General features: G+C 45.8%; 1 protein-coding gene and 1 pseudogene across 2 annotated transcripts; one reads left to right on the forward strand and one right to left on the reverse strand.

Annotated features, from left to right (window-relative positions):
* Positions 1–263: 263 nt before the first annotated feature.
* On the forward strand, positions 264–26,465 carry LOC120708126 (malonate--CoA ligase-like). 2 transcript variants are annotated; one of them, XM_039993242.1, is made up of 17 exons: positions 264–925; positions 14,915–15,087; positions 15,922–16,125; positions 21,729–21,930; positions 22,144–22,232; positions 22,491–22,560; positions 23,211–23,263; positions 23,489–23,596; positions 23,716–23,814; positions 24,393–24,485; positions 24,569–24,646; positions 24,756–24,857; positions 25,143–25,233; positions 25,391–25,464; positions 25,573–25,752; positions 26,065–26,118; positions 26,190–26,465. In XM_039993242.1, exons 2-17 carry the CDS (start codon positions 14,947–14,949, stop codon positions 26,226–26,228), a joined length of 1,677 nt encoding a protein of 558 aa, XP_039849176.1. In that variant the 5' UTR covers positions 264–925; positions 14,915–14,946; the 3' UTR covers positions 26,229–26,465. The 2 variants fall into 2 exon arrangements, with proteins under 2 accessions (XP_039849176.1, XP_039849175.1); XM_039993241.1 differs by lacking the exon at positions 264–925 and adding an exon at positions 13,612–14,126.
* LOC120708127 lies at positions 1,373–3,306 on the reverse strand (annotated as a pseudogene).
* Positions 26,466–26,533: the final 68 nt, after the last annotated feature.

Below are 26,533 nucleotides of genomic sequence, written 5' to 3' on the forward strand. Positions count from 1 at the left end.
TGCGGTTTTCTCAAAACCGGCCACCTACCCGGGTTTCGCGGACCCCCCAAAACCGCGAACCGGATCTTCATCGGCACGGCGGCATCGCGGAGAAGACTTCGACTCGAAGAAAGAATCTCGGCCGTCGGATGAGTCCTTGTATCTTTTCCGGTTTTGCCCCTACGGGCCTTCTAGTTTAATTTTAACTCTAGGGGTAATCTAGTCCTTTCGCGTTTAGAGTTAGTGGGAGATATTTAGAGAGTGGGCAGCCATCCCTTTCTTGTTCTGGCTGCTCTCCCGTCGCCCTCTCTGCCCGTGACTGGTTTCTTTTTTGGTTCTGCTCCCCTCCCTAAACTCTCCTCTCTAGGGTTAGGAAATTACCATGGATCATTGAGTTCTTGTACTGAGATTGGAAGGGAATGGAGGCCTTATCCTCCTGTGCCCTCCGGGGTGTTTGATTCATCTTTTTTGCTGTGTTCCTTTTATTCCCGTGGTTTGGAGTTGGCTCTGTTTTTGGTGCAGGAGCTTTGGGCGGCTTGGTTCTTGTGCATGCGTGTGCAGGGAATTAAGTGCAGCACAAGAAGTAGACGCTCCCTGTCCTCAGCACATGAGCAGCAGCAGCAGCAAGGATCCAGGAGGGGCACTGGCCTTTTGATTTGGCGCCAGGCAGCAGCACAGGGAAGGCCAGCGGGGCGCAGCAAGGAGATTAGTTTTAGGCCAGCAAGCCAGGCGTGTGTGGGAAACTCAAGCATCAATCTTTTTCCTTGCTCTGTGTACTGGTTGTTTGATTTTGCAGGGAGAAGGGCAGTAACCAGTGAGCACCAATCAAACTTAGATTGCAGCAGCCTCACTGCGCACACAAGGTGTTCGATGATTTGCTGCACTACAATCAACAGCACGTTCATTTTGTCTTGACGAGCAGCAACACTACGCAGGTAATTAGCAGGTGAGTTTTTGCTCTTTCATCTTTTCATTTCCTGCTCACCTATTTAAGCTAATTGTTTAGCTCTCTAATGTCTCGTGAAAATCAGCATGCTTAATTGACTTGTGTTGATTAGCTTTCGCTTGATAATTGTTGGTAGCTTTACTCAAGTAGATCACTTTACGTCGGATTCCGCTTTGTGTTTGCGTGTGCTCTCGGGTTTTGCTTCTGCAAGAGTTTTGCGACACTCCGATTGTGTTCCTAGCACTAGCAGCTTGTCCATGCTGCGTAGTGTTGGCACATTTTAGGAGCAGTGGTGTGGTGTTTGTATCGGGACTTTTTCTCTTCGATTTTCGGATCGAATTTGAGGCTCCCATTCAACCCCCCCTTCTGGTCGCCTGTCCGGTCCTTCATAATATCCTGATGCTTCAATTACAAAGCTGCAACATTGCAGTTACCTGGAATCATGCATGGTCAACAATGAGAACTAACATCTTGCACATTTTAGCTTACAATAGGAGGCCTTGTCACCAATATTCCTGACAAGAACACTTTCCATCTTTGAAATGATGAAACCGATGCTTATCTCTGACAATTATCTCTCGATTCTCCACAGCCGACATATATTTGATAGCTAGATGGCAATCCCCGCATATCCGCAGGTTTTTTATTATCCTGATTGGAGCTGTGCTCCCAGCTCTCATCATAAGTCCAAAGGCTACAGCCAGTTTTTCACCATGATATCTTAGTGCAAACTCCCTTTCCTCTTCTTCCAGTTCATGCAGCACCGAGTCAATTTCAGGCACACAACCAGCATCAGTAATCCTATGGATTAGTTCCTCCAAATATTGGTAAATATCTCGAGTTTGCGGATGAGACTTCTCACCCATGCGAAATAAATGGGCAACACCCCCAATCACAATCAAGCTGTAACCTATTCTTGATCATGGTATTCCTTACCTTCTCAACATGGTTCATTTTACCAAATAAAGCATAAATGTTAGAAAGCAGCACACGATGAGATGGATTCTCAGGCTCAAGGGCAATCAATCGCTCAGCCACCTCCACTCCAAGGTTGAAATTCTTGTGCATCTTACATGCACCAAGCATAGCTGTCCAAACTTCAGGCCCGGGTTCTCCAGGTATCGAGTCGTGTATAAATTGCATGGCATCATTAAGAAGTCCAGCCCTTCCATACATATCAACCATAGAACAATAGTGCTCAGCGCGAGGGACCAATCCATAGGCACTCTTTATTGTAGCAAAAGCATCACGGCCCTCTTTAACCAACCCAGCATGCGCACAGGCAGATAGGACTGCAACAAAAGTGACATCGTTGGGTGGTGGCCCTTCGCGCCTCATAAGATGGAATAGTTTGATCGCCTCATGGCCATGCCCGTGCATGCCATATCCTGCGATCATGGAAGTCCATGTAACCACATTTCGTTCCTGGAGCTTGTCAAACCACTCACGAGCCTTGTTCACAAGCCCACACCTTACATACATGTTCACAAGGGCAGCACCAAGAAACACATTCATGTGCATCCTTTCAGAAACAATGCGTCTCTCCACTTCACGTCCCAAGTCCAGAGAACCAGCCTGTGCACAAGCAGATAGCGTGGCCACAAATGTCGCAGAATCAGGTGCCTCCCAAGCCATCTGCATCTCCTTATACACCTCAATCGCCCGCTCAGCAAGACCGTTCTGCTCATACCCAGAAATCATAGCGTTCCAAGCGACCACGCTTCTGTCACGAATTCCATCGAAGAACTTGCGTGCAACGGCCAGTTGGCCGCACTTGGAGTACAGCACAACAAGCGCCGTCTGCACGAACCGATCGGAGCCAAACCCGAGGAGGATAGCGTGAGCGTGGACGGCCATGCCGACGCGGAGCGCAGATAGATCGGCGCAAGCCTTGGCAACGGCGGTGAAGGCGAAGCTGGAGAAGGGGAGGGCAGCGGTGAGGAGGCTGCGGTAGAAGGTGAGAGCGGCGGCGGGGAGACCGCGGTGCGCAGCGGCACGCGTGAGGGTGCAGAAGAGGAAGGAGTCCGGTGCGGGGTGGGAGGCGGCGAGGAGGTGGGCGTAGGAGGCGCCGTCGGCCGCGACCGAGAGGGCGGCTAGCTTGGTGGTGAGGGGCAGGGAGCTCCCGTGGCCGGCGACGACGAGGCGCGCGTGGGCTTGCTTTAAAGGGCCGAGGCGCGGACCGGCAAGGAGGAGGGCATTGTACTCCGGCGAGCGGCGGTGGAGGTTCATACTAGAGGGCTCGAATTGGATAGATGAATTCGCCATTTTCTTTTGGCGGGCTCGAGGATCTGTTCCTGCGGTTTGAGAATGGGAGGCCGTTTAGTTACCAAAAATTTTCACTCTCCCTTTTGAACACATGTATGAAGTACTAAATGTAATTAAATAACAAAACTAATTACACAGTTTGGATGTACACGACGAGACGAATCTTTTGAGCCTAATTAGTGCATGATTAGCCATAAGTGCTACAGTAATCCACATGTGCTAATGATGTGGTCAAAGGCTTCAAAAGATTCGTCTCGCGGTTTCCAAGTAAGTTCTGAAATTAGTTTTTTAATTAGTGTTCGAAAAATCCTCCCAACATCTGGTCAAACATTGACGTGACACCCAAAAATTTTCACCTCTGATAACTAAACGCCCCTAAATTTCCTTTGTACCGCGAACATTTTGATGTCTTCCCTCGTGTTGCGATAGAAATTTTAGAATTCTTCTTATAGTACTATTAAATTTAAGATTTTTTTTGAAAGACCTGGACATTACAGTCCAGCGTTCATTAATAAGTAGAAGAAGAGTTTACATAGGCACCTGAGGCGTCAAGAAATAATTTCTGATTCAGTCAGGGTGCTGAGTTGGTCAAAAAGAAAGAAAGACTACTCGTGAAAGATATGTCCGATTAAAGAGCGAAGCGATTTTGCGCCCGCAAAGGTCCATAGTTTGATGTCCTCCCGTAGGTTGGAGATGAGCCTTGAGACTGTCTGTTCCTCTTTCCTGAAAATTCTATTATTGTGTTCCTTTCACATGGACCAAGTAATCAACAGAACCAACAAACTCATTCCTTTATTCGGCTGATTTTGTGCCGTGAAGAGTTGGCAGAACCAGGATTGGAGGTCTAGATTGTTGGACCATTGTGCGGGTGAAAGAAATTGACAGTTCGCTCAAGCAGTAGCGTTTGAAATCTAAGAATTATGCCGCAACCGTTAATGTTAGAGTTCCGTTTATTTTTAGCTGAACATGTGGTTAGAGAAGGTATTGACATCAAATGAACTAGATGATTCCCCGCGCGTTGCCGTGAGATTTGAGATAGATTTTCAATAAACTATGATAAAAATATAATAATTATTTAAATAAAACACCATGAAGATCATATATAGCAAGAAAAATAAGAACTTCGATTGAGTTTGGCTAAAAACAAAAAGATGATATATTTTTTAATAAAAAAAGCTCATATAAATGGTGCATTTGTAGATATTACGTTGAAAGCTATATGAGAAATTTCTTGGATGAAAAACAATAGATTTTTGAGATGTTCTTTGGTTAGAGAAGAAGAACGAATAGAGAAGAAACGAATATGACATGCATTTCATGGATATAGGATATGCACGAAATTGATTGGATGGTTACAATAATGAAGTTGATGTGGTTGATTCAAAGAACACAGAAATAGTAATAAATCCTTATGTATTCTAATAGTGATGCACACATTGACGTGGATGAATGAAGTAATTATATATATTATAATTATTTTTATAAATGAATAAACTATTATAATTAAATGTTAGTGGATTGCATGACATGTTGACATGGATAACAAAATACTAGTGGGTTTTAATTGTATGTAATAGTGCATTTTTGAGGTGGATAGCTTGCATGTTAAAAAAAAATCACTAGTGGGAACTAACTATATAAGTTTTATAAATTAACATTTGTGCCTCAAGAGAAAACTTATCACTTTCTCCTCTCACTCTCCCTCATAAACTGCTCCTATCTCCTCCATTGCGACGTCCGGGCCCTCTCCCGGGCGCAACCCAGACCCCGCCGGACTCGTCCTCCCTGACGGGAGTTCCTTGACTGCCGGTCGCATGGTCTGTATGGCGTGATGAAAAATATGAACTCATCGTTTGTAACGAGAATGCTATGATTCTGAGAGCATCTTCGAGAGCTTTTATATTTTAGGTGAATTTTCTAAAAAAAAAGACAAAAAATTCCTATCCAATAGAAACTCTATCTATCTTGTCTTCTATCCTCGTTTTCTATCCAGCGGATGCCGCTAGACATCTTTGCCTAGTGCTGAGCGCTAACCATTTCTTTTTGGATTTTTAAGATACTGTTGAATTTCATCTCTTTTTCGCTAGCTATTTCATTTTACATAATAGCTATATCAGAATTTAAGGAAGACAAAAAATTCCTATCCAATAGAAACTCTATCTAACTCGTCTTCTATCCTCGTTTTCTATCTAGCGGGTGCCACTAAACATCTTTGCTTAGTGCTGAGCGCTAACCATTCCTTTTTGGATTTTGGAGAAACTGTTGGATTTTATCTCTTTTTCGCTAGCTATTTCATTTTACATAATAGCTATATCAGAATTTTAGCTATTCATAGATAGAAGAGCTCTTGAAGATGCTCTCATATTTTATTGCTCATATTTCATAATTAATATGGCCTTTATCTAGTCTTTTAGTTAAATTTCTATACAACACTGAGGGAAGAGTACTGAAATTTTTTTCTCTACTTTGATCTATTTTGAATAACGGGTGCTTGGACTGGATTAGTGTTCAAATTCCGTCAAATCTCCGTTAGAACCAGCAATAAATGTACATCCAAGCGGTTGGTCGTCCGTTCCTCAAGCAATCCAAAAACATCTGCCTCCGCAGTCCATCGTCTTCCTCCCGGAATCAGGGGCCAATTCCCTCAATGTCATTAAAATTTTAGCCAATCCTTTGATTGTCATTGACCCCACATGTCATAGACACAAAAAAATTCTTCAATGCCATTTAGTGGCATTCAAGGGATTGGCGAAAATTTCAATGGCATTCAGGGAATTAACTCCGGAATCAGAGTCCGGCCACCAACCTGAACCAGACCGTATTTATTTGGTCATAGACAGTGGCCTCATTTTTTTTGCAAGAAAGGAGAGAGCTTTATTATCAAATAATAGAGGAGTTTACAGCTTGAGCATACAACTGTTCAACACAGTCCGGAACACGCTCTCCACACAGCGCTATGACGAAGACGCTTGGCCATATGCGCTAACTCATGGGCAACACCATTTTGCGCTCTACTTTCATGGCGGAACTTCACCGCCGGCAATTTTCCTGCTTCCTCCAGCGCCTCTTGGATGAAGAAGGTGGAGGGTGATCGCTGGCACTATGGGCTAGTGAGGTACTTAATTACCGTAGCACAGTCCGATTCCACAATAGCCGGACTGGGGGACCAATATGCAGCAAGAGTCAGACCCTCCCTGCACGCCAACGCCTCTACCTGCTCCGCCGAACCTCCACCATCAATATACTTCCATGCAGACAGTATAACCTGTCCCAAATGGTTCCTGATTATCACACCAATGCCAGCCTCCCCCGAGGCCTCTGAGAAGGCTCCATCAACATGATCTTTATCCAGCCGATCTCCGGTGCCTTCCAAGAGCATTTCGCAGGTGCCTGACGTACAGTAGGGGGCAGTGACCTTTGCACCGGCGCTTTGCCTTTCAAATCATCCGGTCCTCCGAGCTTGATGTTCACTAATGTGTCCCAATAGCTGGAGAGAAAAGAGATCGATCTTTCCATAGGGATCCACCTCCCACCGTGAGTCAGCTCGTTTCTGACGAACCACGCCCGCCACAGGATCAGGAGCAACCTAGCAGCGACCTCCGGCTTCTCCCTGTCAATGAGCAACAAAAGCCACTCTGGGCCAGAAAAGGTTAGATTAGCTTCCGACGGCAGCTCCCATATTTTCCGCATCGCCTCTCTCAGGGAGGCGGCATGATCACAACTGACAATAGCGTGATGCTCCGATTCCCGGAAACTGCCACATAGATCACAAACGCCATCCTGTACAATCTTCCTCTTATGCTTATTGTATTTGGTAGCCAGCCCTCCATGGATTAGCTTCCAGGCAAAAATGCGCACTTTATGAGGAACTGGGAGCTTCCAAAGCTTCTTCCACGCTGGCCTGGCCCCATCCGGGTTGGCACTGCTGGAAGTTTGTCCCTCCTCAAGCTCCTTCATCTTGACCCCAAGATGGTATGCACTCCGCACCGTGAACATGCCCGTTTTTTCATAGTACCAAGCAGTCATGTCCTCTCTTTCTTGCCCAGGAATCTTCAGTTTCATAATTTCTTCGACATCAAACTGATGAAAGAAACGTCGAAGGAGGTCCTCCTTCCAACTACGAGTCTCCTCGTCAATCAGTTGATGAACCCATTTCAGCCGGCACGGACGCTTGCTTTTTCCTGGCCTGAGGGAGTGTGGTTTAGGTAACCACGCATGTCTCCAGATTTTAATTTGTTTGCCATTGCCAACACGCCAAATGACTCCTTTCTTGAGAAGCTCCAAACCGAACATAATGGCCTTCCAGGTTGGCGAAACAACTGATGGGAAGGCCGTGATAGACAGTGGCCTCATGGCGTCACCGAGATTAACTTTAAGGCAGCGGTGGATACTGTAGCAATGACTTTTAACTGACAAATCCATCACCGCCGTCGATCAGCAGTCAGGGTCTCTTTTTTGAGAAAAATTTCTATTTGATCCTTTTAAAGTTGCCTCTTCCTTTTTCTTCGTTTCTTTTTTTTTTCAAAATTTCTCCATATGACCCCTTAACTTTTTGGGTTAATTGGATCCATAACATTATAATTTTCCGAGTTCTCTGATCTACCATTACAATTCACCTATTCCGAACAATGCCATTACAATTCTTCTCTTCTCTGAGGCATGCCATTTTATACGTATTTGATGCCCTCGGACCCACCTGTTGACTATCGTATTTTCGTATCGCCTGAAATGCCCCTGCTACCAGCTAACTAATGTGTGGGACCCACATGTCATCTTCTTCCTCCCTCAACTCCTCTCTGCCCCTCCCCTTCACTAACGCCGGTGACTCCTCCCCTTCCCTCCCATCTGCGGAGGCGTTACGTAGCCACGCGAGCGGCGCAGAGGTGCAGCACAGCGGCGCTGGCCCCGCCCCTACCTCCGTGGTCGCTGCCGCTGCAGACTTGGGGGTCCCGCGCACTCCGGCCCGACAGGGAGGAGGGAGACTGGGAACAGGGGCGGAGGCGCGGCACGGCGGCGCCGGCGCCGGCCTCGCAGGCGCTGCGCGCGCGGAGCAAGTGCGGAGGCGTGGCACAGTGGCGCCGGCGCGGCCTCGAAGGGGCTGTGTGCGCGCGGACCAGGTGCGGAGGCGTGGTCGCCGCCGGTGAATGCGGGGCCCGAGGGGAAGATTGCCAGGGGAACTCCGTGTTGGAGAACGTCGCCTCCGGGCGGCCGATGCTGGCGTGGCCCGTGATGGCGGAGCAGGCCGCGAATGCGAAGCACGTGGCGGAAATCCTCGGCGCCAGCGTCCGCGCGGGGGTGAAGGCCGGCGCCGCCAGCGCGGGCCTCGCAGGCGCGGCGCGGAACGCGGCCAAGTGGCGCGCGCGCGGAGCAGTGGCGGCGACGCGGCACGACGGAGCTGGCGCGCGCGCCGAGCAGTGGCGGCGACGCGGCACGACGGAGCTGGGGTAGCGCGCACGCGTCACATCGTCAGACGTGCGGAGCAGGGTGCCGGCGCGTTCGGTCCACGGCGGTGCGATCGCGGAGCAGGGGAGGCACAGAGGTGTGGCATGATGACGAGCAGAGGAGAGGAGGGGAGAAAAAAGGTCAGAGGAAGGGGATGACAGGTGGGGCCGGCTTTATGTGAGTGGAGAGAGAATCAACAGGGGCATTTTGGTCTATACGGCAATATGGACACCTGCACGTGGGTCCGAGGGCATCAAATACGTATAAAATGGCATGCCTCAGAGAAGAGAAGAATTGTAATGACATTGTTCGGAATAGGTGAATTGTAATGGCAGATCAGAGAACTCGGAAAATTTTAATGGCATGGATCCAATTAACCCTAACTTTTTTCTTCCTTTTTTCTGCCCCTTCCGCCACTTCCGTTAGAGATTGTTGTCAAATATGTAGGGCCCGTTGTTAGATTTATGTGAAGTCACCAAAATACCCCTGCTCCAAGGACATTGAGGGACAATAGACCTCTCTGCCTGAATTGATTTCCTCCCGTGAGACAAGCCCCCTGGAACCGATCGGGAGGGGAGCACAAGCTGATGCCTGTTCCGGCTAAGGGCCCTCCAGCCAAAGGCGCAACGGCGGCGGCGGCAGGCTGTTTCGGTTGGGAGAGCGACTATGGCCACCCATGCTGCGGGGGACAGGGGCGCAATAGTGGCTGCCCAGGGTAGCGGCGTCGGCTCTGCTTGGGGCGTGACGACCAGCCCTGCTCCGGCCGGGGGCGCCGCGGAGGCCGGGGCCATGGTGGGGACTGGACCACCAGTTCTGTCCATGGTGGAGCTCCATGCGAGTGTGGCCTCAGGGGAACCCGCAGGTCTGCCGCAGAGGTCAGGCACAGCTAAGGGGTAAAATAGTCTTTTTAACATCGCTGCTAACACCATTAGTACTCAAACTAACGAAAAGTTCAGAAATGGAAGAAAATGAAGTTAAGAGGTCATATAGGAAAGTTTTGAAAAAAAAGAAAAGAGACCAAGCAAGGGAGAAGCAACTTTAAAAGATCCAAATAGAAAATTTTCTCTTTTTTTCCAACAACGGCAACTGCCCGAATTTCATTACCAAGGCAATGAAATTACAGAGTTTTTGATCGAGTACCGGTAGAAACACCACAAAAGCTAAAAGAATTGTGCAACTTAAAGGAGTCTGCAAAGAAACACTCCACACACCTTCAAGTAAATGCGAGAAAGTCCTCTCGGCACATCCGAAACCTTGTTACCACACATGGGCGAGCAAAACAGATTTTCCTAAACTGGAATGCGGAAACTGATAAGCAAGTTCTAGGTGGATCACTATGCGACGTATCTTGCGGCCTCCAACTGCTCACAGTCTTCATCCTTCTGTAAACCTACCCAACAGGAAATAAAAGCAGAAGTCCAACAAACTAAGAACTTATATCCAAAATAAGACATGAGCCAATTTAGGAAGGAAAGAAAAACTATGCTTCCAGCTAACCAACAAGTATATGTATTAGAGAAAATTGTCTTAGGGTAGGAGGGTGTGAGTGTGTGCTCTTGACAATCACCCAAAGTCACAAAGGTGGCAAAATGGGGCGGCAAAATGTTTAGAAGAAGGCTAATAATTTATCCAGCTGTTGTTATATGTTGTTGTCATATCATCGTAAGCCAATCCAACAGCCAACCCATATAATAGTTGGCTGTATAGTTGCCTTCACCATTTATACTTGTTTCATCTTCCTTCTTTCCTTCTCTCACCAAGTTTATTGAAGCCCGTATTGCAACTGGCTAAGAGAAGGTTCTAAACTTGCAGCCCACTTCTCTACTCTATCTCTTTCTCTCCCCTCCAACTCAACACAAATATGATATGACATTCAATTTAGCACGCCTACGTCACCTTGTAATACTTGCTCTAAGTAGTCTTTTAGTGATGGGGCATCCAACACCATATCAACAACATGTACCGTAAAAAATATCTTATGTCTGATATTTTTCGGTGATTTTTCTCAATAAAGGATATCCAACCATGAGAGATTTTAATATCTTAACATATGGAGGAAATGGTATGACTAATCTAGTATAAGTTGGGCTATGGTTTTATGAGAGTATGAGCTTGTCCTCATGAATTTAAAAAAGCCTACTCCAGAATAGAAAATATTGTTACAAGTGATAGTTTGGAGAAGAAATTAGTAGACTTATGCTCTTTGTAATTCAGCAATGTATGTTAGGTTGATCATCAGATGCTTAGTATGTCTCCGTATAGGTTAATCATGAATATAGTACATATGAGTCTAATAAAAAATATAAAAAGTTTATAGAAGAGAGCATTCAATAATCTTTTTGATCCTGAAATAGAATGATATGAAGTTAGAAATGGGTATAATATTTTTGGTCTTGAAATAGAATGATACGAAGTTAGTGATGGATGCATTTAACAAACATAATTTAGCATGTAAAGTAAATTTTTTTTGCTGATGAAAGAAATTAAGGATGCTCACTTGCTCAGGCGAGTTGGGAGGTGGGAGAAAACTGAAAGACGATGGGTTTAAGAAACTGTGAAATTGTATCTTCAGTAAAAAAATGCTTGTAATGTCCATGAAGACCTGTGACACTGTTTATATGCAAATCGATCATAAAAGTCTGTGTTGTTCACTGATACAAATATAAATAATCATATTTAAAAGGAAAATTTAATTATTTTTAAGTTTTGCATCTACCATTTACATATGTTCCACATAAGTGCATTTTTTTATAAATTACGGGAGCCACATTAATAAATATGAAAAATCATCTGCAAACATACAATTGGTTCGAGCCAGGAAACTAGGTAGGACAAGCCGATGGTGAGTGGGTGTTGCGCCAGGGAGAGGACCTAGGCGTTGCGATGCAGGAGGGGAGTTTCATGAGAGAGAGAGAGAGAGAGGAGGAAGAGATAAGGTTTCTCGAATCATGGGCACAAATGTCAATTCATGTGATGTCGATAGCTCTTCTAACCATGTTCCGTTAAAAATAAATGGAACCCTAATGATTGCGGCACTGAGGGAATAATTCTTAGATTCAATAGCACTAAGGAGAATTCTAAAATTTCTATGGCACTCATGGAAAGTATCAAAGTTTTCATAGCACTGAGGGAATTTACTCTTTCAGAATTGGGAAGAGCAGAACGAGGAAAGGTTCTTTGAGATTTGAGAATTTACTCTTTCAGTGGCACCGACGAGATTCAATGGCACCGAGGTTGTTCCAATAAACGGTCAAAATAAACGGAAACCCCATGTCCATGTGTCTAGGTTTCAAGTGCACAAAATCTTCTGAAGTCGAAACGGTTTTTGGTGGATTTCTTTCAAGGTTCTTTGAATTGTATTCAAATTATATCTAATCGTGTGAAATTATGTTCCAATTTGGTTGTTCCAATAGTTGGAAATTTAGAGGAACGTGGCATGTGCTTTGCCATTTCAAATACAATAGGAAAATATCTTTTCAGAAATCTTGAGTCAATTGGACGGTCAAGTTAGTAACGCATGTGTACCTGTAAGTGATTTTAATATCTTTTCTAATGTTGAAAAGACTGCACTTGGAATATTGTCTCCGCTACTCTTAATTTTGTTGGTGCATTTCAACCCTCCTGTGTTTATAGTGAACTTATGAAGAAGAAAAAAACTAAATTCTAAAACCTGCCGGAGATGAAGATCGACGACACAAAATAATATTTTTTGAAAAAATATTTGCTATGCTAAAACAACTACAGGTTAAATCGTGTATAAAAGGATTGATTTTATATAAGTGTCATCCACCCCCATCGCTACACTAATTTGTTATTTAGAACCCATAATTTTGAGGGTGTGTTCGGTCACATGCCGTAACTGCCCACAGCGAGGCTAAGATGCCTCCGCTTCCGAATATGTGTCGCGCAAATTTAGAGCTACACTTGTGGCGGTAATTTGGACCGCCGGTGTGTTTAGATTTCAAAATTTTTTCAGCCCCATGGTAACTTTGATCACTAATTAGAAGTATTAAATATGGATAACTGTCTAAATCCATCCCACTGTGAGATGAATCTTTTAAGTCTAATTAGACTATGATTAGACAATATTGTGCTACAGTAAACAACATCTGATGACGGATAATAGGCTTAATAGATTCATCTCGTGGGTTTCCGTCCATCTGTGTAATTAGTTTTATAATTAAATCACATTTAGTCCGTCTAATTTTTTGGTTAAAAATTGCTACAGTGAATTTCGTCCAATTTTTGCAGAATCTAAACACACCATGCATATAGAACTATGCCAGTTGTCAAAATATATTAGTTATTTTGCTGCAGGCGTAAGTTATACTTGGTGAATGAAGGCGGAGAACCAAACACACCCTATAGGTCACTAGACACTTTTTTTACAAATAATATATTAATCATTTAAAAAAATTTCTGATCATGTATGCGTAATCGACTTGTTCGGCTGCGCTAGTTTGGCTGGGCTGGAGCCAGCCAGCGCTGATTCCGTCCACGGCTCCAAACGGCACGAGCTGACGTCGCTAGCGACCGGGGCGGTGGTTAGACAAAGCGAGCGCTCCGAAAAAAACCCCGAGCAGGACACCGACCCGAGACTGCGCAACGTGGATCCACTGCCAGCTCGCCACGCATGCGGATGGACCCACCTGCCAAGGAGCGTGGGCAACCACGTGAGGACGCCTGAGATCGTACGCATCTCCGTCTCCAATTATTTTAAACGGAGGTGATGCCGGCGGACGATGTCTCCCGTTTCAAGGCAACAACGGAATCAGCCATGGCTGGCTCCAGCCCAGCCAAACTAGCGCAGCCGAACAGGGTCAATATTTCCAACTAACGAAATACCATACATGTGCCGAGCTTAGGATTTGTAGCATGTGTTCCGAACAAAACCATTACAGTTGGCCGGAAAAACATCACATCATTCTTTTAATTGCGATAAAAAAAACCACGCAGCCCTTTTCGAATTCCGGCACGTCATTGCGCAGCATACCGTAACGCGTCGATTGAGCAGCGCACGGCTCGGCACGATGACTTGCATCCCCGACCGAATTCCTGATCGCCCCGCCGCCGGAGGAACAAGTGAACACGGCCGTGAACACGGACTAATAGCAAAAGACAACAGGAAGTCCGCCCCGGCGCCCGCCCGCCGCTTCCGTGAGTCCCGTCCCGGTTCCGTCGCCGGCCAGGCCAACCAACCTTGCGGCGGGGGACACACGTACTCGTACTACGAGACCGAGACGGCAGCAGCAGTGACTGGCGAGACCGCGAGGCGCGCCGCAGCCGCACGCCCACCTACCAGCCCGGAACCGCCCGTAAATGCGCACGCAGCAGGGGTGGGGGCGCGGGGCGGTGGCGCGCTTGATGACGCCATTCAATCGCCGCGCGGCCCACGCCTCCTCCCCCCACCTGCTCGGCCTCTGCTGCCGCTCCTCTTATTCCGCCGTCCTCTCCCGCCTCCGACGCCACTACGCCTCTTCCTCCTGCTCCCCAGGTCAGCACCTCCCCTCTCTCTCTGTTTTTTTTTTGTTACCTTCGGTTTCGGTTCAGCGCTAGGTGATCGTCGTTATGCCACAACGGCATCACCCGCTTGAGTTGGCAAGTTTCGGTGACTCCTCGCCGAAGCTGGATCACGCGGGACTCAATTATGATGTCTTGGCTTGGCAGAGTAGAAGGTGTTCGCCGTTTTGCCGCAGACGCTCAGCAGATGCCCTGTGTAGAGAAGGTTTTAGGTGTGATAGTGGTTGCGGGTCAACGAAGCCGATGAGCGGATTTTTCATGCACAAACGGTTCAACGGATCATGATATCGGCCTAATTGTGGACCCGTGGAGCACTAGCGATTTTACAAAGGAGCAGTTGTCCTGTGCTCCTAGTCGGTTTGGATCTCCCTTTTTGTGTCTCAAGAGTGTTACACGATCATGGTGCTCGGGCAGGATTGACCTGCACCTGTTATTGGTTTGTGAAGTAGTTATAGTTGAGTGGCTGCGCTATCTCCAATCATAACCTTATTTAAAAAAAAAACTAAATTACCATAACTCTTGCATGGCTGAGAATGAGCTTCATGGGTTTATCCAAGAGGCAGAGGTCTAGCTAGGTTACTGGTCATCTGATTGATATCATAGAGGAATGCGTCTGACTGTTTTCTCAGAACATGACTCTTAGTTTGTTACTTTGTTAGTCGTCAATTTCGCATGCTATGGTTTGAAGAATCTGATTAGATTACTGTGCAATCTGTTTCATTTTTGTTCTCTAATGTTTCCTTTTCCTTGTTTGTTCTTTAGCATACATCGCCAGACAGAACACCCATACATTCATGGAGGTGATTCAAGAAGTCCTTAAGCATGGCTCAGCAAATGGCGTCCGTGCAGCTATCAGAGCTGACAAAAAGAGTTACAGCCTTGTCCAGCTTATTGCAGCTTCCCTGGATGTCCACAAAATTTTGTGCAGCAAAAATGTACCACAGCTCCTTTTATGCTCTGCATATTCATTTAAGATTGCTCACTTAGTCACTTGGTGGTTAGAATGTTGAATCCTGACTTCCTTCCACGTTCTCATATGATTTTTCTCTTAGCTTTCATTTTCCTTTGTCTGGGACTGTGGGTGCAATATGACATAACTTCCACTCATAACGTTGGGACCAAAGTCCAATTGACCACATGTCCAAATGTATTAATGCAAATGACATGCAAGTTCATGGTTCTGAAGTAGTCCTGGTGGATGCGAGTAGGAAACTGGGAGGGTACTTTTGGTGTGTGTGGTTCCCAGGGTGCTCTCCAAATTGTTTGGAACATCTTGATTAGGGGAATCAGATATTTGCATTCAAGCAGTTAGTCTGTCCTGTCATTGTCCTTGCATGTTTGCCACAAGGCCTCATCAGCGCCTTAATTGCACAAAACCAGTAAGCCTGTCTCCTAATCTGTTTACAAAGTTCATTGCTTTCCCCTCAAGTTACATAATGATGAGCATATGCAGTCATATCCTCTTCGTGCTCCAAGTTACCTTCTGAGAATACACTGACCTACTGGATCCTCCACATTACTTTGTACTTTGCTTCCCTAAACATTTCGTTTTGGCTTAGTAGCTCAATGCATATGTTAACTGCAAGGAACTTTGTTAAACATATCTGTAGGAGTTTGCTTCTGTAGTCAATTTTATTACGACCAAGTGGTTAATGCATAAGTCTACCTTACAAATTTCTGTTAAACATAAATTTTACTGTTTTCTGTTCATCTGTTTTAATGGTGGTTGATAATACACAAGCAAAACCTTACTTCTTCTGTTCTTTTAGATGACACGGAATGGAACACATAATTCTTCTTTGGAAGGAATGAATGGAACAGGATTCCTTCATGGAGCTCGTGTTGGCATTGTGGCTAAACCCTCTCCTGAATTTGTTGCTGGGGTATTTGGAACCTGGCTTTCTGGTGGAGTTGCAGTTCCCCTTGCACTTAGCTATCCAGAAGCTGAGCTTCTTCACGTCATGAACGATTCGGTTTGTTCCAAGCTTATAGCAACATTTCATTTTGCAACATATCAGCATCGAAATGAAATGCCTCCATTTTTTGCTGCCATATTATGGTTCCCTTTCATCTTTGTGTTGTAATTAGAATTTTATTTAGAAAAGAACTGCCAAAACACCATGTAGATGTAGCTAGCTGTGTTTATTAACTCTTAAGTTGGTCACATGGGACAATTGGACATCTTCTAGCTTACTGTTGTGGACACATTCTTTGGGAAGAAATATCAACGCAAGAAGAAGCAAGCGGCGTCCACAACTGATTAGCAAGAGTTTATTTTCCTTCTTATTAGTTTGGCTGTTTTGTCAAGGGTGTTTTAGTTAATTGTCATAGACTCTATAAATGTAAGAGCCGGCGGCTCATTAGGGTTTTTAGGCAGAAGATAGTTCCCGCAAGCTCAGAGCCTCCCAGGAGGGCGAGTTGGGTGATTATCGATCTGTTCTTGTGCTCAGGTTTAGACTCAATCCATATCAATCCATAACATCTTGGTATCAGACTAGGGATCTTCCTTGGCCTGGTTTCCATCGTCACCTCCGCCACATCCCGCTTCCCTTGCGCGCCGCCAAACCCTACCGCCATGGTCGACGGCGCCGATGCCGACGTTCCGGTCACGAAAGCGATCCTGGACGAAGTGGTCGATCGCATCGTCAAGATGATCGGTGACAACGGCAAGAAGATGGACGACGACGTGACGTCGCTCCGCCAGGAAGTCGGGCTTCTGTCGACTTCCATCAAGAACGTCCAGACGCAAGTCCTGGCCAGCAAGGGCCGATTCGACGCCGATAGATCGTCGTCATCTGGCGAAACCCCGGCCGCGCCGTCGCACAAGCTCCGATTTCCGAAGTTCGACGGCTCCGACGATCCCATCACATGGTTGCACAAGGCCGAGCAGTTCTTCCGTGCCTACGGCACGCCGGACCACCTCAAGGTGCCAACGGCATCGTTCTATTTGGAGGCAGCCGCCAGCCAATGGTATTACAGACTCGAGAAGAATCAAGGCGCTCCAACATGGCCGCAGTTCGTCGACGCCATCAACAGGCGTTTCGGGCCGCCGCTTCGCAGTAATCCATTGGGCGAACTCACATCTGCGCCGCACCTCCACCGTCGATGAATACCAGGAGAAATTCCTTCTCCTCCTGGCACGCTGTGAGGACGTCACGGAGGCCCAACAGATTGCCATCTTCACTGCTGGGTTGCAGCAACCTCTTAGCATTGATGTGGAGCTCCAGAAGCCAGAAACCCTGGAGGACGCCATGGCGCTCGCCCGGGCGTACGAGCGCCGCCAAGTTCTGGGAGCCGATGCGACTACCGGGAACAACCGCACTCCCACGCGTTCGGCTCAACGTCCTCCGGCTTCGACCTTGCGGACGTCCCAGCAACCTGGCGCGACGGGATCTACATCAGCAACGCCCGCCGCGTCCGCTAAACCTGCACCCCTGGTGGACAGCCGGTTCAAACGCCTCTCACCTGAGGAGATGGCGCAACGGCGTTTGGAGGGGTTGTGTTTCAACTGCCCGGAGAAGTTTTCCAAGGAGCATGCGAAGCAGTGCACGGGAAAAGGCATCTACTTCCTTGAGCTTGACACCGAGGCGCTCGCATCCGAGGACGGTGGCTCGGATGATGAACTGCAGATCTCTGTGGCCGCCATCACGGGTATTCAGTCAAGCGCAACGTTGTAGCTGCCCACGGTGGTCTGTGATAAGACCGCCGCTGCGTTGGTCGACTCTGGCTCAACTCACTCATTCATCGACGAGGCCACGGCCCGCCGTCTGGGTCTGGTGCCATCGCCCCGGCCTGGTCTCTCTGTCGGTGTAGCAAATGGGGATCGCGTCGCAGCGTCGGGAGTGTGCAAGGCGGTGCGGTTCGTAATTGGTACAGAGGAGTTCGTGGCCGACTTCTTCGTCATTCCACTTGGGGGCATCGACATGGTCCTGGGGTGTGACTGGCTCCGCACTCTCGGTCCCATCCTCTGGGATTTCACCAACCTCACCATGGTGTTCTGGTGGCACGACCGTCGCGTCCGTTGTAGTGGCATGCGACCAACGGCTGCCATGGTTACCGCGGGAGCTGACAAGCGCGACTATTTGCTGGCTCTACTCGACGAGTTCGCCGACTTGTTCGCCGAGCCCAAGGGCTTACCGCCGGCGCGTTCGTTTGACCATCGTATTCATCTACTTCCGGGAACACCGCCGGTGGCTGTACGTCCATACCGGTATGCCCAGTTGTTGAAGGATGAGATCGAAGCTCAATGTCGGGCAATGTTGGCGCAAGGCATCATCCGTCCAAGTACCTCGGCATTCTCCTCGCCGGTGCTTCTTGTTCGCAAGGGTGACGGTTCCTGGAGGTTTTGTGTAGACTATCGCGCCCTCAACAGCAAAACAGTGCGGGACATGTTTCCCATCCCCATCGTCGAGGAATTGTTGGATGAACTCAAGGGCGCGGTGTTTTTTACTAAGTTGGACTTGCGGAGCGGCTATCACCAAGTCCGGATGCACCCCGATGACGTTGCCAAGACGGCGTTCCGAACACATCATGGGCACTTTGAATTCCTTGTGATGCCGTTCGGTCTCACGAATGCTCCATCTACGTTCCAGGCATTGATGAATGCGGTGCTACAACCTTTTCTTCGCCGGTGCGTTCTCGTGTTTTTTGATGACATTCTCATATTCAGTAAATCTTGGTCAGAACACCTGCAGCATGTGCGCTCGGTTTTCTTGGCGCTCCGGCAGCACGGCCTCGTGTTGAAACGTTCCAAGTGTTCTTTTGGGGAGCAGCGTGTTCAGTATCTCGGCCATGTCATTGCTAATGGAGTGGTCGCCATGGATACAGACAAGATCAGTGCGGTGCAGGCATGGCCACTGCCGAGATCCATCAAGGCACTTCGTGGGTTTCTGGGCTTGACTGGCTATTACCGTCGTTTCATCCACAACTATGGTGTCATTGCATCTCCATTGACGGCTCTTCTCAAGCGCGAGGCTTTTCAGTGGACAGCAGCGGCAACAGCAGCATTTGAAGCCCTCAAGCATGCCCTGACTACGGCTCCGGTACTTCAACTGCCGGACTTCGAAAAGGCGTTCGTAGTCGATTGCGACGCCTCTGGTTCGGGCTTTGGCGCGGTCCTCCATCAGGGTGAGGGGCCGATCGCATTCTTCAGTCGTCCCGTGGCCCCGCAGCACGCCAAGTTAGCGGCATATGAGCGTGAACTCATCGGGTTGGTTAAGGCCGTACGTCACTGGCGACCGTATCTGTGGACGCGGGAGTTCGTGGTGCGCACTGACCATTGCAGCCTTAAGCATCTACTTGATCAACGACTCTCCACCATACCACAACACACTTGGGTGAGCAAATTGTTTGGTTACAGTTTTCAGGTGGAGTATAAACCGGGCAAGATGAACGCAGCGGCTGACGCTTTATCACGCCGTGACGAGCAAGAGATAGCTGTTCGTCTACATTCTATCTCGCGGCCGGAGTTCGAGTTGTTTGAGGAATTCAGGCACGAGTCTGCATCGTTGCCGGAAGTTTTGGCGAAGCGGCAAGAGATCTCGGCGGGTTCTGCTGGGGAGGGTTGGTCAGAGGTGGATGGCTTCGTCCTATATCAAGGGAAGATCTTTCTCCCTGACTCCTCCGCGTTCTGGCCCCAGCTTCTGGACCATGCTCATGGAACGGGTCATGAAGGTGTGCAAAAGACCTTGGTTCGGTTGCGTGTGTCATTTTACAGTCCACGCGCGGCAGCACGTGTTCGTGAGTACATTCGTGGCTGCTTGGTGTGTCAAAGGAACAAGACCGAGCATCTTCATCCAGCCGGTTTGTTGCAGCCGCTGGACGTTCCATCGATGGTGTGGTCCGACATCTCCATTGATTTTGTGGAGGGTTTTCCACGAGTGGGCGGCAAATCAGTGGTGCTGACTGTGGTGGATCGTCTCTCAAAGATGGTGCACTTTGTGCCGTTGGGACATCCGTATACCGCGTTAACGGTGGCTCAAGCGTTCTTCGACAACATTGTGAAGTTGCATGGGTTCCCTTCATCAATTGTGAGTGATCGTGATCCTGTCTTTACAAGTACCCTTTGGTCTGAACTTTTTACTTTGGCTGGTGTCAAGCTTCGTCTTAGCTCTGCATTTCGGCCGCAAACGGATGGGCAGTCAGAGGTTGCTAATAGGGTACTTGGTGTCTACCTCCGGTGTTTGGCTGGGGATCGACCACGCAGTTGGCTCAGGTGGCTTCCTTGGGCTGAATATTGTTTCAACACATCCTACCAGTCGGCCTTGCGCACCACTCCTTTCCAGGTGGTATATGGCCGTGAACCGCCAACATTGGCATCATATCAGCCCGGGCTGGCAAGAGTTGTTGCCGTGGACAAACAGCTCCAGCATCGTGATGTGTTTCTTGCAGAGATTAAGGAGCGGTTGTTACAAGCTCAAGATTACATGAAGACTTCCCATGACAGGTTGCATCGTGAGGTTGCCTTTGCGGTGGGGGACTGGGTTTGGCTTCGCCTTCATCACAGAACCGCAGTTGGTATTACCGATGGCTCTAAGGGAAAGCTTGCACCACGTTTCTATGGTCCGTTTCAGGTGATTGAAAAAATTGGATCAGTAGCTTATCGTCTTCGTCTCCCTCCCAAGTCTCGCATCCATGATGTGTTTCATGTGGTTTTTCTGAAGAAGCATACTGGCGACCTTCCAGCTGCTCCTGTCGCCCTACCTCCGATTGCTCATGGTCGTGCTCTTCCGGTTCCAGCCAAGGTGCTTCGTGCAACACCGGCGCATAATTCTTGGAACCTCTTGGTGCAATGGGAAGGTCGTAGTCCAGCTGAAGCGACATGGGAGCCTCTGACAGATTTCAAGGAGAGTTATCCAACTTTCAAGCTCGAGGACGAGCTTTTTGGTCGGGGGGGGGGGGGGGGTGGAAGTGTTGTGGACACATTCTTTGGGAAGAAATATCAACGCAAGAAGAAGCAAGCGGCGTCCACAACTGATTAGCAAGAGTTTATTTTCCTTCTTATTAGTTTGGCTGTTTTGTCAAGGGTGTTTTAGTTAATTGTCATAGACTCTATAAATGTAAGAGCCGGCGGCTCATTAGGGTTTTTAGGCAGAAGATAGTTCCCGCAAGCTCAGAGCCTCCCAGGAGGGTGAGTGGGTGATTATCGATCTGTTCTTGTGCTCAGGTTTAGACTCAATCCATATCAATCCATAACACTTACGCATATGCATTAACATCGTTTACAAATCAATCATTTTGCGGTTAAAGCGGATTTCTGCACCTAATTTGGTATGTACACTTGTTCTTAAAAGATTCACAAAGAAAGTAACATACAAAGATGCTGAAGATGCGTGCTCCACAAATTTGTGCAAAAATACGATGGCAACTGCATTGTGCAAAAAAGAAAAAGAAATGAACTTAATTACAAAAGATGTTGGTAAAACTTTTGTCTGCAGTCACACATGATCATAATGTTTTGCATTCTTTTGCAAGTGTTACACATGTCCTACCATGTACTGCAATCTATGGATTTTTGAAGTGTAGAGAACCAGTGAAATAAATTCATTCTTTGTTTTCTAATCGCTGTGATTTATAGGATATTTCAATGATTTTAAGCACCAAGGAGCATCATGAAATGATGGAGAACCTTTCTATCAAATGTTCTGCTTATTGTTCTCTCCTTCCATCTATCACTAGTATACCTTCAGAAATAAATCCCCAAGAACCTTCAAGCAATGAGGTGACTTCATCAGTCTCTAGTTTAATAACTGAGGCCAACAGTTCAAACAAAATCAAAGGTGAATTGCTCATCTCCTTTTTCTTATTGAAACTTGAACTTAGTGGATGATATTTCTTGCTGTTTTTGTAGTCTCTTTTTGGGTTTACAGTATCAATTTGATACTCTCCTTTTCTGTTTCCACTATGAGCATTTACTCACTATTCACTAATAATTCCAAATATTCTGCTGATAGCTCCTATTAACCTAATTTTCCTGGAGTTTGATTGCACAGGAGATGATCCTGCTCTTATCCTTTACACAAGTGGCACAACTGGGAAACCAAAAGGAGTTGTTCACACCCACAAGGGCATCCTTTCTCAGGTGCACTTCTCATCTTTAAATGTATATATACATGGTTCTAGAAACTGTTGAACAATGAAGAGAAGCTAATATTTTTGCTTACCTTGCTGATTCTATTTCTGTATATTTGCCACATTTCCATGGTTTTGTTATTACAGTTGATTTATCTAAGAGTTTTTATGGTTTGTGTGACATTTTTATTTGCTGTATGACCATTTTAGCTGGCATGATAAATTGATGATATGGTCTACATAACATTTATCCTAACTGATTTGGCAGGTCCAAATTCTTTCAGAAGCATGGGGATATCGAAGTGAGGATCAATTTCTGCACTGTCTCCCGCTGCATCATATCCACAATTAATGCTATTGCTTTTTAAATATTTAGCAGTCTATCATATACTAATATTTTAAATTGCATTTTTTTTTCAAGCCCACACCTTTGATTTGTTTGAAGAATTCACTGTTTAGCAACACTGGTTAGTAGCTGTCTAGGCATAGTAATGCTTTGGCATTGGTCCTGCATGAAGAGTTGTGATGGGTTAGAACAGTACACGAAATATGAATCCAAATGTTTCTAACATAGCACCTCTATATTAATGCTTGTACTTGAAGCAGAGGAAGAAAGTGTTAGCTGGGTGCAATGCATGCATTTGCCAGCTCCACGAGGGTCAGCATAGAGTGGTTTTAGGCGCAGTGTAGTACATGACATCTTCTCTCTTTCTCCATAGGAAAATGTTTGGTACCATTAGTTCTGTACTCTTCTTGTACATACTTTTACTTGTTATAAGATGATCCTTCAGGTTTGAAATATAAAAATACATGTACCACTCCCCTCAATTCAAAAACGAAATTGAACTCATGTACCAGGATAGGAGTTAGAAGTAGAGTTAGGTCTGTTGCAGTTTTTATTTTGAACATAGATAGTGCCCCTTATGATTGCGTTTGGGGTATCCATTTCTTTTGTCATTATTGCTGAAGTCCTTAACTTCAAGTCTACATGTGCATGGCCTTTTCAATGCTCTATTTGCACCCCTCTATTCTGGATCAGTGGTAATTGCCCTCCCTAACTTTTATTTAATCTCTAAATGATCTATTTAGGAGATAATGCTATTTGATCAAATTTTAGTTTAGGTGAACTAGTCTTTGATACAGTTCTTTTGTGTGCAAATAGTAGATACATTTACATTTGATTTAGGATATGTAAACAATGAAGCTTTTTTGAGCAGCACATCTGCAAAGTTCCTTTCATGGTAACATATATTCTTTGTGATGCAGGTTGAGTTTATTCCGAAATTTAGCGTGAGCGGGATATGGCAGAGATGGAGGGAATCATATCCCAACGATGCCAGTAAAAACGATGAGGCCATTACAGTATTTACTGGAGTATGATTCTCTATGATAATATAGCAATCTATCTCTAGATTCATGCCAAACTGAGATATACCGATGTGTCTTTGTATTGTTTGATAAGTAAAGGTATTTCGATACCTCTGATGTGGCAGGTTCCAACCATGTATACACGTCTGCTGCAAGGGTATGATAATATGGATCCTGCTCAACAATCTGCCTGTTCTTATGCTGCAAAGCAGTTGAGGTTAATGGTAAGTTCTTCATGCTCATTGAAGCTGAGTCTTCAGTTCGGCTGTATCTCCCTTAACTTTGTTCAAAGCCTCACAGTTACCTGCTATGTACAAAATTGCTTAAAAGCGCAAATGTATGCTATATGATTTAAAGAAAGTCTGATGGGCATGGACCCTTGGATCCTGTTATTGAATCTGCAAGGTCGAATGGTCTCTGTAGCTATGCTTGTTCAATCAACTGTACTTGTAGAAACACTTAATTAAGGACCTTGAGCCTTGAGGTATATACTACACTCTATAAATTCAAGGACCAAGAGATCTTAAATATATAGCTTAATTATCTCACTGTTTCAAGGACTCTAAATACTGCAGGAACCTAATAGTTTTTGCGTGCGTGTGTGAGCCCAGACATGCTTGTGTTTCCTTTTTACATTTTTTTAATGCCTTCTTGCCGTGCATTAAAGCAAAATGATTCCTGGTTTGTTACGACCCTCACATCTGTGGGTAATAGATGCTTAGTGGTGGGTTTTCCTGTAGACCACTGGACTGATGCAATGAATTATAAAAGGTTTTTTTTAATACTCATTGAGTCACTGCAGATGTGCGGGTCATCAGCTCTTCCTTCACCACTTATGAAGCGGTGGGAGGAAGTGACAGGTCACCGTCTTTTGGAACGTTATGGCATGACTGAGGTAAATCTTTTAAAAGAAAAACATCAACTTTTCCTCATCTAGTCTGTACACGTTATGGCTCTTGACAGACTTATTGGTTACAGTTTGTCATGGCACTGTCTAATCCCTTGCATGGTATCCGGAAAGAAGGTACAGTTGGTAAACCTCTTCCACGTGTTGAGGTACAACAAACAATTCCCGGGAGTTAGAAACATCATTAATATAATATTTATTCTGTGTATTCTGCATTGCTTCGTAGCTTATAAGTCATCTTTCTGAATTCTGACTCAGGCTAAGATTATTATGGATGATGGGACTGAAACTACAACTGGAGTTGGTGAGCTCTGCATTAGAAGTCCAACCCTTTTCAAGGAGTACTGGAAAAGACCAGAGGTATGATTGTGCTGTTTCAGTTGATGATCTTGGTGTACAGTTTTGGAGGGAACATTCCGTACCAGTTAGGAAGTTCCTGCTTCTTACTAACCATGGCTATAAAGTATAAATCTTGTCATTTAAATGCAGTGATGTGTATTTTATATAAATGCAATCCTATGATTTGCCAAGTGTACTACACAAGTGAAGATTTTACTAGAATATGTTAACCACTAGTGAAGGATGCATTCTGAGAAATTAATATACATGAATTCATCGTTGAAAATGGTGAATTTTTGTTTGCAGGTTACATCAGAATCCTTCATCGATGGTGGATTCTTCAAGACAGGTGATACAGTAACTGTAGATGAGGAGGGATACTTCATAATTTTAGGACGTAAGTACCGCTTTACTCGGATGCACACTTATTTTTTTCTGCTTGCTATTTTCATCACCTCATGGTGTTACTGCCTGGGGTGAGTTTTGGTTTGATTTTGTTTTCAAAAAAGTTTTGGATTGCTTCCAGCCTCATTTGTAGTTTTTTACTAATGCAGGCACAAATGCTGACATTATGAAAGTTGGCGGTTATAAGTTGTCAGCACTAGAAATTGAGGCCGTGCTGCTAGAGGTAACTTACATATATACGCTGGAAACTACTTTTGAAGCATAGTCACTAGATGATATTAACTTGCATATCTTACTTATGCTACCTAATCTGGTCTATTTTTGGCTTCAGCATGATGCTGTATTGGAATGCGCTGTCCTTGGCTTGCCTGATGAAGCCTATGGGGAGGTCATATGTGCAATAATTGTGCCTAAGGAGGATGCGAAGAAAATGGTGGAGCAGGACTCAAAGCCAGCACTAACCTTGGAAGCATTGACAAATTGGTCGAAAGATAAGCTTGCTCCATACAAGGTTTGCAATCTACACCATTTCCCCCTTTTCCTAGCTGCTTTTTAGAGTCTCGCACTCTTTTCACAGAAATTTTCCTTTGCCTGGGGCCTTTTCCCAAAGTGCTCTCTGTTGCCTGACGTTATAAAATTTCAATTTGTCAACAGGAAGTGTCAGTAGCGCATGTGATATTAACAGAAAGATGTTCATAAACCATCTACGATAATTATAATCTTGTTAGACATACATTTACATAGACAGTGCATTATCACTCCCAAGTTCAAAATACTAGTCTCATTTGACATCGGAGCTGATTCTTTTTTCTGTGGATGCCAGATTCCAACAAGATTGTACTTGTGGGATTCTCTTCCTCGCAATGCCATGGGAAAGGTGTGGATATGATCTCTTTTGGATTATACTCGTATTAAGCTTGCAGCTGAATTAGCCGTTGCTTGTTTCAGGTTAATAAGAAGGAGCTGAAGAAATTATTAGGAGCTTAGCTACTGAGTTTATAGATACATTTATTTGTTCGTTTCATTAAAGTTTAGTAAGGTGGACTCGTCATAGAGATTAGCAAATAAGTTATTTCCTCACCATGTAACAATAATTTTCCAAAACTTTCCTCCATTCATATTTTATTGTATTTTTCTTCAGTATTTATATAGCCAAAGATAATCTGTCGGGGAAAAAAAACACCAACTATAGGAAATTCGCAACGGCCTGAGCTGCACTGCACACACATTTCTTCAATTCTTTCTTTGTCAGAAAAGTTTCTAACCATTGTGCAGCGAGCAGTAGTGACTTA

Source organism: Panicum virgatum, chromosome 5K (assembly GCF_016808335.1).
Source record: "Panicum virgatum strain AP13 chromosome 5K, P.virgatum_v5, whole genome shotgun sequence".
Classification (NCBI taxonomy): Eukaryota; Viridiplantae; Streptophyta; class Magnoliopsida; order Poales; family Poaceae; genus Panicum; species Panicum virgatum.

Coding starts and splice junctions, on each gene's coding strand:
- LOC120708126 (XM_039993241.1), top strand. CDS start 13,952: ATGCGCACGCAGCAGGGGTGGGGGCGCGGGGCGGTGGCGCGCTTGATG. Junction 23,264..23,488: donor CCCTCTATTCTGGATCAGTG/GTAATTGCCCTC, acceptor TTTGTGATGCAG/GTTGAGTTTATTCCGAAATT. Junction 23,815..24,392: donor CAAAGCAGTTGAGGTTAATG/GTAAGTTCTTCA, acceptor GAGTCACTGCAG/ATGTGCGGGTCATCAGCTCT.